This window comes from Quercus lobata, chromosome 4 (assembly GCF_001633185.2).
Source record: "Quercus lobata isolate SW786 chromosome 4, ValleyOak3.0 Primary Assembly, whole genome shotgun sequence".
NCBI lineage: Eukaryota > Viridiplantae > Streptophyta > Magnoliopsida > Fagales > Fagaceae > Quercus > Quercus lobata.
This window is the reverse complement of record NC_044907.1, coordinates 8064274-8083785: the sequence shown is the minus strand read 5'-3', so window position 1 is coordinate 8083785 and position 19512 is coordinate 8064274. Positions and strand designations below refer to the sequence as shown.

The window sequence follows — 19512 nt, the reverse complement described above, 5'->3', positions numbered from 1 at the left end:
ACAAAATGGACATATGGACCAATCACAACTGAAGTGGACTGAAGAGGACCAAAGTGGACAGAATATGACCAAAATAGACCGAATAAAACGGATAGGACTGACATGAGCAGAATGGACCAGATAAGAACAATGTGGACTGAATAGAACCCATATTGACTGAATGGACTGAATGAGACCAAAATGTTGGCATTCCTTCTCACCCAACAGAAACTAGTACTACATTTGAAAGAATCTAAACTCTAGAATCATTACCAAAACTTTAAATTTCTCAAGGACAATCAGGACACTCGGTATCCAGTGCATCAAAGCACACTTTTGCATCACCTTCTACAAATAAACCTTATGAAAAAGTTTCAGTTTTGCAAACTGGATTGCCCATAAAATAGCTTCAGCTTCAACTACAGCAGGTGTCCAGGATTGAGCTTCCTTGGTCCAAGCTTTCATAATCCCTCCTGATTTTATTTTGAGCTACCACTGCTAATGTTGCTATAGTTACCTCCACATTTAATATTACTGTTTCTGTAGGTGGCCTTTTCCAAGCTATGTAATTTATTTACCATTAGTCTCTTCATGGGATTCCACAGCTGCAGTGTGCTCCATAAACCTGTGTTCCAGGGCTTCGATAGTGGTTAGAATGTTTACCTCTGCTGCTTTGTACTCTTACCTAGTTTCTAAGGTTCTAGAGAGCTTCCAAAGTGAGTGCTATTTGCAAGGAATATTACTCTTGGAGAAGTTTTGATAATATGCTTGAGTTTGTCACAAAATCTGGTGCATCCAAGACCAGCTCAGCAATCTCCACATGGTTGTTGATAGGAATTAGATTTCAATGCAAACCAGATAGCTCAGGCCAGTGGCCACAGCACAGTTGAAGAAAAAGTATGTTCCAGATTCAAATTCCTCCTTGCAAAGAGGACAATTTGTGTCGAATCTTTCAATGGTTCCTAGTTTTTGAGCCAATATTTTTAGGCACTGTCAGTTACAACTTGTCACTTCAACAATTAATTGTGAAAAAAGCATGTGAAATATGTTATGTATATAAATTTATTCATGATTCTAATATATTTCCCTTGCAAAATCAAATCCATGTCAATCTGGGATTGAGGTAGACGGGACTGAGAAGTTTTTTCACATTGATGGTTAGGAAAAGAAAGGCTCCTAGCTAAAGGTAGCTTGTCTCGCCCAGGAGGTGAGATGAGAACAGTTGAGAACAAAGTGGCGAACGGGTGCGTAACGCGTGGGAATCTGCCGAACAGTTCGAACTTGAAAGTTGAAACATAGTTTTCGAGAGAACAAAGTATACAGTAGAACTTATCCTCATTCCTTCAGTTTAAAATGGTTCCAAATATAGTTACTATTAAATTTTAATTTGGAAATCTTATAATATAAAATAGGCTAAAATGCAAAATTGATCCTCTAAGTTTTTTCAGATTTCATTTCAATACTCTTAACTTTACTTTTGTTCATTTTAGTAGTTTAACTTTCAAGTTTATTCAATTAAGGTTTTTCTATCAACTTTTATTATATGTTGTGGTTAATTTTTTCAATTTTTTTTTCTTCAAATTTTTTTAATTGAAAAAAAATTCAATTAATGCTTTTTTTTTTTTCAAACAATTTTAACTAAAGTTGAGGGAAATGTTTTAATTGAATAAATCTAAAACTTAGAGGATTGAAATTATTAGAAACAAAGTTAAAAAACTGAAATGAAATCTGAAGAAAGTTAGAGAGTCAGTTTGCATTTTAGCCTATAAAATAAGGGTTGTGTTAACGGACACCATAAGGTGCCCGTTAACAACAACTTTTTAGACTTTTTTTTTTTACAACTCTTTTGTCTTTTTTGCAGTTTTATGTCACTTTTTTAAGTTTCATAAGTATTTTTATGTCTTTTTCTTTCATTTATCTTTTTTTATTATTATGTAGGAATCACATTAGGGAAACCTTAACAAGTACCGTATGGTATTTGTTAACATTCTTTCATTTATCTCATTTTTTAGTTCATTTCAATTATCTAACTTTCAAGTTTATTCAATTAAGGCTTTTCTATCAACTTTTATTATATGTTGTGGTTAATTTTTCAATTTTTTTTTTTAAATTTTTCTTCAAAATTTTTTAATTGAAAAAAAATTCAATTAATGATTTTTTTTTTCAAACAAATTTAATTAAAGTTGACAGAAATGCCTTAATTGAATAAATCTGAAACTTAGAGGATTGGAATGAATAAAAATAAAGTTAGAGGACAGAAATGAAATTTGAAAAAACTTAGAGGGTCAGTTTGCATTTTAGCCTACAAAATAAGGGTTGTGTTAACAGACACCAAGTGCCTGTTAACAACAACTTTTTGGACTTTTTTTTTGATAACTCTTTTGTCTTTTTTTGTAGCTTTATGTTTTTTTTTTTTTTTTCAACTTTATATATATATTTTTTTCAACTTTATAAGTACTTTTATGTCTTTTTCTTTTATTTATCTCATTTTTTATTACATAGGACTCACATTAGGGAAACCTTAACAAACACCGCATAGTGCTAGTTAACATTTCCCATAAAATAATATGTCCTGACAAATAAGAGCAGGTAAATTTTTAAAAGATAAAATTTGCTGCTAATGGGTTGATAAAAGATAAAATTTGTGATAAGGTAATTGATGATTGTATATTTTTACTTTGATGGTTACATTACAGTGTGTAGTGTCTTTTATTGATTTAATTTCATGCTCAGCTTGGAGATCTCTAGGGGCCATTTGGATTACTCATGGCTATCATGCAAATGCTGAGAAAGTAGAAACAAATTGAAAGTCATAAAACTTTCAAAGCCTTCGCAGAAGACTCGTTTAATGTGAACTGGGCAATTCAGGCCTCATAAATGGCATTAAGGCCTTGTTGGCCCTTTTTTTAAAAAAATAAATAAAATTTTTTGAGTATATATCAAGAGAGAGAGATTTATGTTCTATATTTAGGTCCATTGGTTAAGAAATTGTAATATGCATGTGGCTATATCTAATCTTCTCTGTTCCTGCAGGCCGCGGATCTTTCTATGAGGGAACGAAGATAGACTTGGCCCAACTGTTTCTTTTGGGCTAAAGCTTAAAGGCTAGGCCTATGTAGGACTAGGAAGGGAAGCCATTTCTTTTTGGTGAAAATGGATAAATACCATTCAAAATTTCAAATATTTGAGTCTAATATTAAGTCTAGGAAGGGAAGCCATTTATTTTTCAAATATTATTAAGTCTACAAAATTTCCAATAAAGAATACCAATTTGCTAAATAATATTTGATGGTGATTATAACAAGTTTCATTCATCCATAAGGGTCGTCCAAGCCCAATAACGTCCAAAATAATCTTCAAAAAAGAGAAAATGAAAGATGCATCACAAATATGAAAATAGGTTGTCCAAGGAAATGTTGTTCGTTCAAGGAGATATTGGTCGTCCATACCACAGGAAGGTGTATGTAGATGACCAACTAACACTTGGTGTGTTTTAGAGTATTTTCTACAATCACAAAATGATTGGACTAGGATTTACTATTCCAAGATGTGGGGTGAGTTTCTCGAAATTCGCTCCACTCTCCTCACTAAGCCCACATATCTCCCATGATGTTAGAGCACCCGCAGCAGATGTGCTAAATGTGCCAAATGCCAAATTTTTGGCACATTTAGCACACCAAACACAAAAATAGAGCTTTATCAGATGTTCCAAATGGTAAAAATTATACCACATATGAACAGTACCGTTGCAAATTTGCAACGGTACAGACGAAAATGGTATAAGTTTTATTAGTTTTTAATTCTTTTCTCTTCTCACTTTATTTTTTTTCTCTTCTCTCTTTCTCGTTCTCTCCGCCTCTCCATCTCTGTCTGTGTCTCCTCTTTCTCTATCTTTCTGACTCTCCCTCTCTTTCTTTGATTGTTGATCTTTCTTTGTGGGCCGAGTTGATTACGTGGGTAGTGGTGGATCGTCCTTGTTCGTGATTTCATGGGTCTAGGTTGATTCATGGTTCGGTTCTTCGACAAGTGTGAGTCTGGGTTGATTTCGTGGGTTTGGGTGATGGTGGTTTGGCAAAGACCACCACTTGACGCCGCTGTTCATCTATCTACTCTATTCCGCTTCGGGTTGTTTTTTTTTTTTTCCTTTTTTCTTTTTTCCGTTCACTTTTTTTGGCTGTGGTTTGATGGGTGGGTTCGGATGGGCAGATTGGTGGTGGGTGGGTTCGGGTTGTGGGTTATGGCGGTGGGTGGGTTGAGATGGGCAGATCGGTGGTGGGTGGGTTCGGGTTGTGGGTTATGGCGGTTGGCGAATCGGTGGTAGTGGGTGGGTCGACTGGTGGGCGAATCGGTGGTGGTGCCGATCTCTGTTCTGATCTGTTTTTGTCTTTGTTTTTCTGCTTTGGTGGTGGATTCGGCGGCGGTTGATTTTGGTGGTTGTGGTTTTTTTTTTTTTTTTTCCTGGTGATTATGGCCGCAACAATTTTTCTGGTTGTTGTTGTGGTTGTTGTTGCAGTGGTGGTTGATGATGATGATGATTTCTGATCTGTTTTTGTCTTTGTTTTTCTGTTTTGGTGGTGGATTTGGCGGCGGTTGTGTTTTTTTTTTTTTTTTCCCTGGTGATTGTGGCGGCAACAATTTTTCTGGTTGTTGTTGATGTCGTTGTTGCGGTGGTAGTTGATGATAATGATGATGATGATGATGAGGATGAGGGGAGGAATTTAATATATTATTTTAATGTGGTATAAATATTATTTTAATGTATAAAATTGAAGTATAAAACATCTGATAAAATGAGATGTTGTAAAATGATGTGGTAAAATAATAAAGTAGGTGTTTGATGTTGTAAAATGGCATTTTTTTTACAACGTCTGCTGTGGATGCTCTTAGTGGAGCCTAACTAGTAGTCCCACTTCAAAATTCTCCACAAAAGGGCCATACTTCATCCAACCAAGATATGTTTTACTATACATCCACTTACTATACTTGAGTTCTAAAGAGAAAAATGACTTAATTGTTAAAGGATCCTTAGTCGGTTCACCCTAATCACCTTTGATAGTCTCTTTCTTTATTTTCAGGTCATCCAACTACAGTTAAAGCCTGAAGCACATCCACTTACTATACTTGAGTTCTAAAGAGAAAAATGACTTTATTGTTAAAGGGTCCTTGGTTGGTTCACCCCAATCACATTTGATAGTCTCTTTCTTTATTTTCAGGTCATCCAACTACAGTTAAAGCTTTACTGATTTCACACCATCATCAATATTCAATTTTTTTTTTTGGGTCAAAATAACAATATTTGAAAGTTATTGATAAAATATTGTATTTGTATCAAAACATGGAGCACATCTCTTCAAACATGATATTTTTTCCTGAGTTTTTAACATGAATATTGTTTCCGAAAAAGTTAATTTACCAAATAACTTCAAATGTTATTATTTTGAAATTTTTTTTTATTAATATTAAAAAGATTACTATTTAGCAAAAATGGCCTAATAAAAAGAATTGCATGAACATGACCGAACGAATATATGGCAATATGTCATACATCTCTCTATATTTGAACAAAAATGTATAAAAAGCTAACGCAAAAATGTCCAGATCCCTCACGTGACCTCCAAAATCTAACCACAACCGTCCGATCCCTCTCCTCGAATCCCATCCATCCAATCTCCACAATTTCAAAACCCCGCCCAAACTCCCTCAAATTCAAATTCAAATTTGAAAAACTCCCACACTCCCCTTCTCGACCGTTGGAATCTCCCTATAAATCCCATCTCTCTCTCTCTAAAACCCTAAAAACTCATTTCTCTCTCCAAAAAAACCAAAACCAAATACACCTCCGCCACCACCACAACAACCATGGTAGTCGAGAAAAAACGCCCCTTACAACCCTCGGCCGCCGCGAACGTGGACCCCACACCACCCGTCGCAGCGGCGGCGGCCCCCGCCGCAGCCACCAAAAATGGAAAAACCATCGAGGAAATGTACCAAAAGAAGTCTCAACTCGAGCACATCCTCCTCCGGCCGGACACATACATCGGCTCCATCGAGAAGCACACGCAGTCGCTCTGGGTTTACGAGCCCGACCGCGGCATGGTCCACAGGCCGGTCACCTTCGTCCCGGGTCTGTACAAGATTTTCGACGAGATCTTGGTCAATGCGGCGGATAACAAGCAGCGGGACCCGAAGATGGACTCGCTGAAGGTGGTGATCGACGTCGAGGAGAACCGGATCAGCGTGCAGAACAACGGAGATGGAGTGCCTGTGGAGATTCACCAGGAGGAGAAGGTGTACGTGCCGGAGTTGATTTTCGGGCACTTGTTGACGAGTAGCAATTACGACGATACTGTGAAGAAGACGACTGGTGGGAGGAATGGCTATGGTGCGAAGCTCACGAATATCTTCTCGACCGAGTTTGTTATCGAGACCGCCGATGGGAAGCGACTGAAGAAGTACAAGCAGGTTTGGTTTGGTTTGGTTTGCTTTGTTTTGTGTTTCTTGAGAGGTTTTAGGGTTTTTGGATTCTTGGAAATGAGTTTTTGGTTGGATTTGAACAAGAAAGTGATGTGTTGGACCCTTTTTTTTAGGGTTTCTGTGGGTACGGATTTGGATTCTTGGACTTGATTGTTTCTTTGTTGGAATTTTAGGGTTTTTTTGGATTCTTGGAAATGGTTTTGGTTGTTATGAGTTGGGGTTGATGATTTCAATTTTTGGGGTTTTGGGACTGTTGGACATTTTAGGGTTTTCTTGGTGTTGGATTTGGATTCTTGGACTTTGTTTTGGTGGCATATATGGTTTACTATGTTTACGAATGAATGCTCTTGGATATCTGTGAATTTCAGTTATGACGGTGACAGTGAGAATTCTGATCCCGTTTTTTGATTCTAGTCTTTGCTTATTTATCAAATAAAAAGAAAAAAAAAAACTGTACAAAAGTACTTCTGTTATGTAGTTATAGAAGGGTTCTTGTCTAGATGCATATGCACAAGGTTCTTATTTTAGTGATTATATTATAATTAAAATGTTAATAGTTCATAGATTTGTGGGTGTTTTATTACCTAATGTGGTTCAGAGTTCTGTTCACTTTGTGGAGACGTAATATTGGTCAATGAAATTTATTGTTTAATGTAGTTCTAGATTAAGTCTTATTCCTTTGAAAAACATAGCATTTCGTCAATGTGCTAATTCAGTAAAATGGTTTTGGTGATCTGAAGGTATTTTCCAACAACATGGGAACGAAATCTGAGCCAGTCATTTCAAAGTGCAAAGAGAGTGAGAACTGGACTAAGGTTTCATTTAAGCCCGACTTGGCAAAATTTAACATGACTCATCTTGAGGACGATGTGGTTGCGCTGATGAAAAAGCGGGTATTTGACTTGGCTGGGTGCCTTGGGAAGTCTGTGAAGGTTGAACTGAATGGAACTCGGATCCCCGTAAAATCATTTACTGATTATGTTAATCTCTACTTAGATTCTGCTGCTAAATCTAAACCTGAGAAATCTCCAAGGTTCTTTCTATGAAACTTGGAATGTTTTCATTTTATTTGTATTTTTCCCCCTCATAGTAATAATTGCTTACTAGAATCTTTTGTTTCCTCAGCTATCATGTGAAAGTTAATGATAGGTGGGAGATATGCGTTAGTCTTAGTGACGGGCAGTTTCAACAGGTACCTAGGTCTTTTGAAGAAAAGGGAATAATGAGTCAATTGAAATTGCAGTTGTGTGAGACTTACATCGTTTTTTTTTTGTTTTTTTGTTTTTTTTAATCAGGTCAGCTTTGTGAATTCGATTGCCACAACCAAGGGTGGAACTCATGTTGATTATATCACTAATCAAATTACAAACCATATAATGAATTTTGTAAATAAGAAAAACAAGAATGCCAACATCAAAGCCCATAACGTGAAGAACTACTTGTGGGTTTTTGTCAATGCTCTTATTGACAACCCTGCCTTTGATTCCCAAACCAAAGAAACTCTGACACTTCGTCAAAGCAGTTTTGGGTCCAAGTGTGAGCTTTCACAAGATTTTCTGAAGAATGGTTCGTTTCACTTTATTTTTCATTATTGTAGACTAGGTTGCCATTGAAATGCTGGAAAGTGATTCTTATGAACCACTTGTTTTTGCAGTCTCAAAGTCCGGAATTGTAGACAGTCTCCTATCATGGGCAAATTTCAAGCAGAGTAAAGATCTTAAGAAAAGTGATGGAACAAAGACAGAGAAGATTCATGGTATTGAAAAACTAGACGATGCTAACAAAGCAGGAGGGAAGGAATCTGATAAATGTACCTTGATTTTAACTGAAGGAGATTCAGCTAAGGCTCTTGCAGTAAGTTGTTGTGTCATTGTGCAGAGTATTTTAGCATTAAAGTTAGCTCTATTGGGTACCACTTTGTATGATTTTTGACGTTATTCATTTTAATACAGTTGGCCGGGCTTGCTGCTGTGGGTCGAGATTACTATGGTGTGTTCCCATTGAGAGGTAAATTGCTCAATGTGAGGGAAGCCACTGCTAAACAGCTCACTGAGAATAAAGAAATTGGGTACATAAAGCAGATTCTTGGACTTCAGCAGCATAAAGAATACGCCAATGTAAAATCTTTGAGATATGGTCATTTGATGATAATGACTGATCAGGTGCGCCTTAAGTTTCTCTTATTGTTTTTATGCTTACAATTCTCTCTACAAGGCATACTGACAGCCTTCAACAAATATAAAATTTTAACTATAATTGTTGTACAGGATCATGATGGTTCCCACATCAAAGGGCTGTTGATCAATTTTATTCATTCGTATTGGCCATCACTGCTAAAAGTTCCATCTTTCTTAATTGAGTTTATCACTCCTATTGTGAAGGTTGGTATTTTCCTGAAACTAGTTCAAATATTAGCACAACTTCAATATTATTGGAATGTTTCTTGAGGAAAAATGATAATTTATCATCTTTGCAGGCAACTCACAAAAATGGGACACAATTATCATTTTATACCATGCCTGAGTACGAGTCATGGAAGCACAATTTGACGGGCAATGCAAGTGGGTGGTCTATCAAGTACTATAAGGTTTGCATTGTTAAATTTGTTACAAGTGAACCAATTACAGAACCTTTTAGATTAATATCTGTTTTCTGTCTTTTGCGTATTGATTTGTTTGTCTTTTTAGGGGTTGGGAACAAGCACATCAAAGGAAGGAAGAGAGTACTTTGCAAATCTTGAGAAACACAGAAAAGATTTTATTTGGGAAGATGAACAGGATGGGGAGGCCATTGAGCTGGCATTTAGTAAGAAGAAGATAGAAGAGAGGAAGAGTTGGCTTAGGCAGTTTGAGGTCAAAGTTTTTCCATGCTTTCTTCTTGTGTTTTTAGAAAAAGTGAATGAATATATATCTAATATGACACCTTCTGAATGTGCAGCCTGGTACTCACCTTGATCAGACGGGCAAGCTCATAAAATACAGTGACTTTGTCAACAAGGAGCTTATACTGTTTTCAATGGCAGATCTTCAGAGGTCTATTCCCTCCATGGTTGATGGCCTGAAGCCTGGCCAAAGGAAAATTCTTTTCTGCTCTTTCAAGAGGAACTTTGTCAAGGAAGCAAAAGTTGCTCAGTTTTCTGGTTATGTGTCTGAGCATTCAGCTTATCATCACGGCGAGCAGAGTCTTGCGAGCACCATCATCGGAATGGCACAAGATTATGTGGGCTCCAACAACATTAACCTGCTTCAACCAAATGGCCAATTTGGCACTCGTAATTATGTGAGATGAACATGCCTCGTGTCACTCTTTAAAGCTGAATCTAGTTCAGTATGCGTTTTTAGTTCTAATCTTATTATCACATTTTGAATTCACAAATGATCTGTTCGATTTCAGGGAGGAAAAGATCATGCAAGTGCTAGGTATGTCTATACGCGGCTTTCTCCAATCACGCGGTTTCTGTTCCATAAGGATGATGATGACCTTCTTGACTACTTGAATGAAGATGGGCAATCAATTGAACCAACTTGGTATCTTTTTCCCCATTCTTCTATCTATTTGGTAGAAGGGATTTTAGCATTTTGTATGAAGAACTCCTATATATAAATAAGGCTTATACTTTAATTTTTTGGTTATTTTAGGTACATGCCAATTATACCAACGGTTCTTGTCAATGGTAGTGAAGGAATTGGGACTGGTTGGAGCTCTTACATTCCTAATTACAACCCAAGAGACATAATAGCAAATGTTAGGCGCTTGTTGAATGGTGATGCTATGGAGCCTATGGATCCATGGTATAAATGGTTTAAAGGGACTATTGAGAAAACTGCTGCAAAGGAAGGAGGGAATAGCTACACTATTTGTGGAACTGTAGAGGAAGTTAATGAGACGACACTAAGGATAACAGAGCTACCAATCCGTAGATGGACACAAGATTACAAGGAATTCCTGGAATCTATTTCTTCTAGTAATAAAGAATGCAAAGATCCCTTCATTGAGGTAAATTTGCTCAAGTTCTTGAGAATTATGTTATCCAACACAATGTGAATTAGATTGTACCCAATTTCTCATGAAAAATAATGCTGGCTGCAGGATTTTGATATGAATTGTGATGACGTAACAGTAGAATTTGACGTCTTCTTGACCCCTGAGAACTTGATTAGGGTCACTCAAGAGGGCTTGCTGAAGAAATTTAAACTAACCACTACAATTAGCACAACTAATATGCACCTATTTGACCCAAGAGGCGTGATTAAGAAGTATGACAACCCGGAGCAAAGTATGCGAGAGAAATTGGAGTTGTTTACATTGATTTACCAATATAATTTCCATGATAACACACTTACTGTTTGTGATTTTCCCTCCTGCAGTTCTTGAAGAATTTTTTCATTTAAGACTTGAATTTTATGAGAAAAGAAAGGTGAGCTCACTTATGCTCGTAGCAAAAGAGTAGAACTGATACTCTTATTTTCAGCCATTTCTTAGGGAAACAATTATTAATTGCAATTTTTGTATTTTGTGCAGAAATTTCTTCTGAACAAACGTGAAATGGAGTTGTTGAAGTTGGAAAACAAGGTTAGGTTTATCCTTGCAGTTGTGAAGGGAGAGATCATTGTAAGTAATAGGAAGAGAGCTGATCTGTTTGTGGAGCTGCAAACAAAAGGTTTCACTCCTTTTCCAAAGAAAACTAAGGCTGTTGAGCCAGAAGTTGCTGGTGCAACTGATGATACAGAAGAAACAGAAGTGAAATCTCCTGCTGATAGCAGTAGTAATGGGGTACAGATCAGTGATTATGAGTATCTACTGGCCATGGCAATTGGAAGCTTGACCATTGAGAAGGTTCAGGAGCTATGTGCTGAAAGGGATAAGCTCAATAAGGAGGTTGATGATTTGAGAAAGGAGACTCCAAAGTCCTTTTGGAGGAAAGATCTTGATGCTTTGGAGGGGCAACTCGATGTATGACTGAAAAGTTAACAATTCCTTGTGATGATTTGTTTATTTTTGTGTATTTCTGTTTCTTGACTGTTTAGTTTTATGTCATTTAGGAGCTTGAGAAAAGTGATGCTCAGTCAGAGGAGTCAAGAAAGAAAATGAGAGGAAAAGCAAGGGGTGAAGCTGCTATGAAGTCTACTAGACAAGCACCCAAGAACCCACGGAAGAACAATAATAAGAAGGCAAATAATGCAGAATCTGTTGCAGAAGCTGTCTCGTCATCTATGGCTGCAATGGAAATCGGTAGGTGTCAAACAATTTTATGTTTATAATATGTATTAGTTTTTGTTTGATTTTTGGTTTACATCTGCTTGATTTTCCAGAGAAAGCTCCTGAGGCAGCAAAACCCAAAGGCAGAGCAGGCTCTAGGAAAGCTGCTGCTAAGGTCTGTTTCTGTTCCTATGTTTTATTTTTCCTTGTAAAGGATTTCTCTAGAACTCGTGTTGATATTACTTTTTCTTTTCAGCCGAAAAAGCAAACTTTAGCCTTGAATGATGACGATGACGATGACGATGATGATGTACTTGAGCTTAAAGAACGACTTGCTGCCTATAACCTCGACTCATCTCCTGATCAATCAGCAGGTATATGCTGTATATTATATTTCATTAGACTATTTATTATGATCTTTACACAAACCAGATAATATATGATCTTGTGTGAGAAATTGTGTTTCTATTATTCTTCTTCATAAAATCAATTCCAAGAGAACAAAATACTGTAATGTACATGGATAAAAATTTTCCATGTTACAAGCATCAACTAAAATTTCCACTTGAGTCTCAGCTGAACTAATAATTAGTTTCTTGTGAATTTTTCCATGATCTTTTACTGTGATCATTAGGAATGTGTTGGAGTGTTTTTCTGTAAGTATTTGTGAGGTAAATTTCTATTTTTTTTTTTTTTATGCCCGACAGCCATGGAGACTGAAGTGCCCAAAGTACCAGCCAAGAAGAAAGAACCTAGCAAAAGGGCTGCTGCTGCACAGAAGAAGAAACCCTTGGCAACTGTTTCGGAGATATCTGATGGTGATGATGATGATATTAATGAAATTGTTGATGATGATGAAGATAGTGAGATAGAAGTTGTAGCTGCTCCAGAAGCCGGGAAAAAGGGCGGGAGAAAACCGGCTGCAAATGCTAAGGCAGGTAAGGCCCCTGCAGCGGCAAAGAAGAGAGGTGCAGGCAATAAGCAGCAGCCTCAGACATTGGGCCAGAAGCTGTTAACTGACATGTTAAAGCCTGCTGAAAATTCTGGGATTTCACCAGAGAAGAAAGTGAGAAAGACGAGGGCATCTCCATTCAACAAGAAAAGTGGTTCTGTGTTGGGAAGGGTTGGTAAGGTAAATGAAGTGACTGAAAATGAAGAAAATTTGGGTTCTGCTTCTACTTCTGCCAGTACTGAAGAAACTATTGAAGTTGCACCAGCAAGAGCAAGACCCCAAAGGGTGAACCGTGCGCAGACAAGGTATGTGTTGAGTGACTCTGAAAGTGAACATGCCACTGAGGATTCTGAATTTGATGAAGTGACTGATGAAAGTGAAGATGAATAGAGTAGTAGTTCTGTTGAGAAAGTGACTGATGGAATTCTTGAAATGGGAAACTTAATCTCATTCCCCTTGTAACGTACTCCATTACTCTTAGTTGTGACTTGGATAATTTGCTAAACTGCATTTCCTGGCAATGATCTTTGTCTATTGTGATTTGTTATGGGGCAAGGACGTTCTTTCCCCTTCACTGCAATTCTACTTTAACAACTTACTAATATATCACAAATTAGAATGTCTGCAATTTAAATTAGTGGAATATTTTCAAAAGAAATAGATGTACCAAATAATTGAACTTGAAGAGATATATAGCATTTTCAGGTGTGTGTTGGTTTCCCAAGAGTCACTTGTTAATTCTGATTTATTGTCTAAAAGGGATGGAAAGAGGATTTAAGAAGTTTAAAGAGGATTTCCTTGCGCTCCATCAAAAAGAGTGTGTCGAGCTTTTGGGTTTTGAGTGTGTCAAATTATTGCGAACAATATTTTAAAATTCTTGATTTATAAAGCATGAGCGTGAAATTCACTATTAACGTAAGAGGAGGTAGTATATTATTATTGTACTTTGGATAAAATTTAATTATAAAATTGCTTGTAGTTTTAGCTTAAGGTTACAATATGTTTTTAATACATTTTTATTATAGATGAATTTTGACAAATACATTATTGGATTATATTTTTTTCTTATATTCTCTATGTTTGCAAAATATCTAGAAAAATGAAAATCAATAGTTATGTCATCAATAAATTGTTTAAATTACAAGTTTTTGTAGTTTAAAATTTTGCATAACATGTAAACTTATAGATCATATAGTAAATAATATTTGATTGATATAAAATTTGACATGTATATTAAGAGTATAAAAAACATATAATTTAACAGTTAGATTTTCAAATTATTTGTAAAAATATTTATTTTATTGAGTTTGTAGTTTTAATTTACAACTAATTTTGTAGTTAAATTTTGTTTTAGTTTGCTTTTATTTATATCAAATATCATGTAGTTAAGTAGTTGTACTTTAAAAATATCTAATAATTACTTGATATAAAAGTGAGAAAAGATTTTTCTAGACTTCTAATACCATTTACTCAAATACCTTGTCTTCTTCTATCATGGTTTGTTAATATAAAAGGTTTAGAGCTAATAATATTGTGGTTCACCAATGTTGCATGTATGAAATGAGCACTAGATTTGAACGTGACCTTGGGAAATATCACACCCCTCTCAAATGGCATCCTATGCATGTGGCACTGTGTGTGGATCACTTTGAATCTAAATTGGGGATCTATGCTTTGTAGCAGTTTTAATGATGTTTTGAACCCTCTGGTCACATTTTTCCTACATGTTTATGGCCTTGTTGTTGCTATAGTTGTTGGAATGGATGGATTTAAAAAACACTAAAAATTTACAAAAGGAAAAAAACTTGAAATAGTGGGAAAGAGGGCCAAAATGGCCAACTAACCCTCAAATTGTAAGTATATAGTTAGTAGGTTCCGTTTACAAACATTATAAATTTCTAGCATCTCGAGTTTAAAAGACTCGATTTTGGGACTATAAATCGAGTCTTTGAAGCTCGATTTACATGCTTGGACCAGTTCTGATGTGGCATATTTTTGACGCCTGGAAATCGAGTCTCTAAGACTCGATTTCTACAGCTATAAAGACCACTCAGACCAAAAGAAAAACCCAGAGAAAAAATGGAAAAAAAAAAAAGAAAACAGAAAGAGAAAGGGAGAGAAGATCGAGATTGGAGACCCAGGCGTGCGCCGCATGACCAGAAACTGACCAGCGACCTAGGCTCACGCGAGACCCAGGCGGCCTGGGGCTCGCGCCGGCCAGCCTCGCGCGCGAGCCTGGGTCTCGCGCGAGCCTGGGTTGCGCACAAGCCTGGGTCTCGCGCGAGCCTGGGTTGCGCGCGGCCTGGGTCTCGCGCGAGCCTGGTTCGAGCGCGGCCTAGGGCTCGCGCAAGCCCCTGGCCGCGCGCAGTATAATTCTCTCACTACTATAACCATGAAAGTGGAATTTCGAAAATGAGGGTGAGGAGGAGGTGATGACTTTATGTATTAGAGAGATAGAATGTGTGGAATTCTGAAAAATCAAGAATGAAGTAAGGTGGTGGTAGTTAATGTTATCTCATTAATTTTGAGTAGTGTTTTTTTCACTATTAAATCTTATATGATATTTCCAATGAAACTACATCAAGTAACGGTGTAACTTGAACCTATCTTATGCAATATATATAAACATGAAATCAACACTATGAGTCTATGACATATCAGTTTTTATTTATTTATTTATTTATTTATTATTATTAATTTTTATAGCTGATGTGATGTCATTGTTTTCAAGTTTTAGTTAGTGAATGGATGACATAGTATAATTTGAACTATTTATTTTAAAATGAAATGTTCATATTAAAAGAACTCTATGTGGTTTCTTACCAAAAAAAAAAAAAAAAAAGAACTCTGTGCATGGAATCCTATGCATGTGACACTGTGTGGGTTTAAACCATCATCCCTTTGAATCTAAACGTGGGGATCCATGCACAGAGTTCTTTACCCAAAATCTGCATGATTGGTTGAACACCAATGCTACCTCGGGTCAGCACCATGTATCAGGTCAGCTGCCTTGGCACCTTGTGTTTCTCTTTGGAATTTGGTTTTTTTGGAAAGGTAGGAACAATCTCATTTTCAAAAATATAGATCAAAATCCCAGCTTAGCTAAGGTAATAGTAGACCGTGCTTTGGAGTACCATTTTTGTGCTAACAATTCCTTAGCTACCAAAAGATTCGTCCTGAAGAATATCAGATGGGAAAAACCAAGGAATGGCTGGTTAACTTTGAATACAGATGGATTAGTTGCAAGTAATTCTGGAATAGCTGGAGGAGGCGGATTAATCAGGGATGCCAATGGTGATTGGGTCACGGGCTTTGCTAGGAGGATTGGGACAACTTCAAGTTTCATGGCTGAACTATGGGCCCTTCGTGATGGGCTTCAACTTTGTTTACATCTTCACACTCAAGCCGTGAGTATTGAGCTGGATTCTAAATCCATTGTTGAGGTCTTCAACTCACAAGCCCATGCTAATACCTTTACATCTTCCTTGATAGAAGACTGCAAACACATGATTTCTAGGATTCCCCTGACACGGACTAGACATATTTTCAGAGAGGCTAATAGATGTGTAGATTTTTTTAGCTAAATTAGGCATCTCCTGTGAGGATGACTTCATTGTTTTTTCCAGTCCACCTATGGACTTAGTTTGTGTTTTGGAGGCTGATGCCAATAGGCAGTTTGTAAGCAGGCTCTGCCTTGATTTGTTCTTTGCTGTTTAGTTGTTAATACAATTCTGTTTTACCAAAAAATAAAAAAAATGTTTATGGCCTTGTTGCTATAGTCATAGGAATGGATGGATTTAAAAAACACTAAAAATTTACCAAAAAAAAAAAAAAAAAAACAGAAATAATGGGAAAGAGCCTTTAGTTAGCTGGTTCACAGTGTTATTTTCTCATTGCCATACCCATGACAAGTGGAATTTCGGAAATGACGATGAGGAGGAGGAGGAGGTGATGATGACTTTACTTATTAGAGAGATAGAATGTGTGGAATTTTGAATAATCAACAATAAAGTGAGATGGTGGTAGTCAATGTTATCTCATTAATTTTGAGAATGTATATTAAGGAATTAACAAGTAATTAATTTGTCACTATTAAATCTGATAAAATATCTCCAATGAAGCTACATAGTAACGGTGTAAACAAAATTATGATTAATTTTTAAAAAATATTATTTATAAAAAACAGAATTGGAAATTGGGATATAACATTCTTGCTCAAATTGAGTTGCTTTGGTAACAATTAAAATAAAGTCTAGTAAAAAATAAAAACAAATTTAGTAACATAAAATCAAGAATACAAAAATAAATGTAAGATTAAATTAATAAAAATGATTAAATAGTCTTTTAATTCACTCAAGCAATAGATTCATATTTTTAATTATAATAAGGGTACATTACACCAACTTTCATTGAGGTTTTAGAAATTCATACTCCAAAATGTTTCATGAAATAACACTCTTAGGGTCCGTTTGGATACAGCTGAAAACTGAAAACTGAAACTGAAAACTGAAAAACACTGTAGCGAAATAATTTTTAAATGTGTGAATAGTATCGTGGGACCCATTTTTAATGAAAAAAGTTGCTGAAAAGTGAAATTTGTATGGGTCCTTTGATGAACAGATTAACACGATTGCTGATGATTGTCCAAAAAAATTGGAAACAGCCCCAGAATAGTCAAAAGTTTTGCGCATACTATGTTCAGCTTTGAACAGTAGATAAGATAAAATTACTCTATTAACATATCACAACAATAATAGCGACATAATAATAAATATAATAACCTACTTTGAACAAGCGGTAGCCGCAAACACCCAAACGCCATCAGATAACAATGTATAATCGTGTTGAAATAAAATAAAAAAAAAAAAAGAAAAAAAAAAAAAAAAGTAAGAAAGAAAAATTATCGGAAAAAACATAAAACTCCGCAACGCAAAATACCAATACATATGAATTAGAGGCAGAAAACGCCCGAATCAAACGCCTACTTCTGCAAGTTCTAACTCGGTTCATATATAATGATATAGTTAATGACGTTTCAGAAGATTCGTTACCAGATTTGGACAAAATGATAACTTTATGTCTATAATGTTGAGTTTCGGGAAGAAACATGGAATAACACCTTTCCTTGAGATATGATAATGAATTAATGAGAATCTTATTTTTTTTTTAATGAAATATTTTAGTAATGGAAATTTAACTGTTGATTTTTTTTTAAAATTGGATGTACTATGGAACCTAAAGGGAGATTGTTATAATTTACCCTTAAAACTATCTTTGTTTACTCTATTTCTAAATGACATGCAATATACTTGAATTTTTTTTTAAAAGAAATAATAAACTTGAAGTTGATTCCTTCAAATATTATAGCACATAATAATTATAATACAAGGGCCATAAGATACTTTCTTACAAAATGTTTCAAAATTATGTGGGGGACGGCTAGTCCATAGATTACTACACGAACCATAGATATTTATATATTTTAGTGATCTCATTTGTAACGCTTCTTACAATTATCATATATTTACTAACTAATAATTTGCATAACAAGGACGACAAATGAGAGGTAGCATTGTTCATTAGATTTTTGAAAGTAATATATAGTGTATGAAAATTATATATATATATATATATATTTATATATATTATAAATAAGGTTAAATGAAATCTTAAAAAATGGATTTTTAAATTTTCTAAGTTTATTTCTTATGTAATTTCTACTACTACTAGAGAACATCTCTTTTTTAGTTATGATTAATATGGTTTCCATAGTTGGAGTTTGATTAGTTTTAAATTTAAATTTAGTACTATGATTGTATTTAATTGTTGATTGTTGATTTAATTTTTTAAGTGAATTTAACGGTTTATGTTACTACACTGTAAAGTTTTAATGTTCTCCACATGGTAATCTCTCTTTTATTTTTTACTTCTCCTTACAATCTCTTTGTTTTCCAATCAACGATTACTAATTGACGTTTTTTTTTTTTCTACTCTTTATTACTTTGTATTGGTTTTTTTTTTATACTCTCTCTCTCTGTCTCTCCCTATTGGCAACCTATCATTTTTTAAAATTTGATGATGATTCTATGACATTAAATATGCATTATTATTATTATTATTATTTTAATTAGTGTTTTTAACTTGATTTTTTTTGTATTTCATTCTTCCTTTGATGCATTGGGTGTGAGAATGAGTGTTTCCCTAGCATTACTCCACTTAATGTGGACAATTTTATTTATTTAATTTAGGCAAAATATTATATTTTAATTTTTTTAAAATAAAAAAGGAGTACAAATATAAATAATTTAATGATATTTATGGTGGATGTGGCTGAATTTAAATGTTAAATAAAATGATATGACAAAAAAAATAAAAATAAAAATAAAAATAAAATACATAACAATAAACACTAACTTATCCAAATAATTCTATGTAATAAAATAATAGTACATTCTTATATACTATTTTTAAATATTTATAACGCAATATGATAATATTTAACAATCAAAGTCATAAAAAAAAAAAAAAACTTAAAACACAAAACTAAATCCCATCAACCAAAATAGAGTTCTAAAGAATACAAAACTTTGTCAAGCTAAAATAGAGATGCAAGAAAAATAAAAATAAAAATCCACCAAAAAATTGAGGGAGAAAGAGTGGGAAATAACCACTTTTTGTGTGAGAAAATTATATAAAGAATGGAAGAGTGAATGACAAATTTATACTAAGAGGATGATAATAAAAAGAAACAAAATAAAGGAAGATAAAAGAAAAGAGGAAGAGTGATATCAAGGTAGAATGTTTAGGGAGATGAAAAGGTAAAAAGAAGGAGAAAGGTTGGAGAAAGTGTAAATGTTAAAAAAAATGAGTACAATTTGATGAGCAGAATTTTCTTTTATTTGAATTTA

The 19512-nt window shown here is 34.9% G+C and overlaps 1 protein-coding gene across 1 annotated transcript in view; it reads left to right on the top strand.

Annotated features, from left to right (window-relative positions):
• The first annotated feature begins 5774 nt into the window (after positions 1-5774).
• The window catches only part of LOC115986369 (DNA topoisomerase 2-like), a 29675-nt gene continuing 15937 nt past the window's right edge, over positions 5775-19512 (top strand). Inside the window, 17 exon segments of the mRNA XM_031109301.1 lie at positions 5775-6441; positions 7194-7486; positions 7579-7645; positions 7749-8019; positions 8108-8307; positions 8406-8615; positions 8721-8834; positions 8930-9040; positions 9141-9305; positions 9391-9732; positions 9847-9980; positions 10092-10449; positions 10543-10729; positions 10821-10870; positions 10975-11406; positions 11496-11685; positions 11766-11827. Coding sequence (XP_030965161.1) covers positions 5839-6441; positions 7194-7486; positions 7579-7645; positions 7749-8019; positions 8108-8307; positions 8406-8615; positions 8721-8834; positions 8930-9040; positions 9141-9305; positions 9391-9732; positions 9847-9980; positions 10092-10449; positions 10543-10729; positions 10821-10870; positions 10975-11406; positions 11496-11685; positions 11766-11827 — 3789 coding nt within the window. The 5' untranslated portion in view covers positions 5775-5838.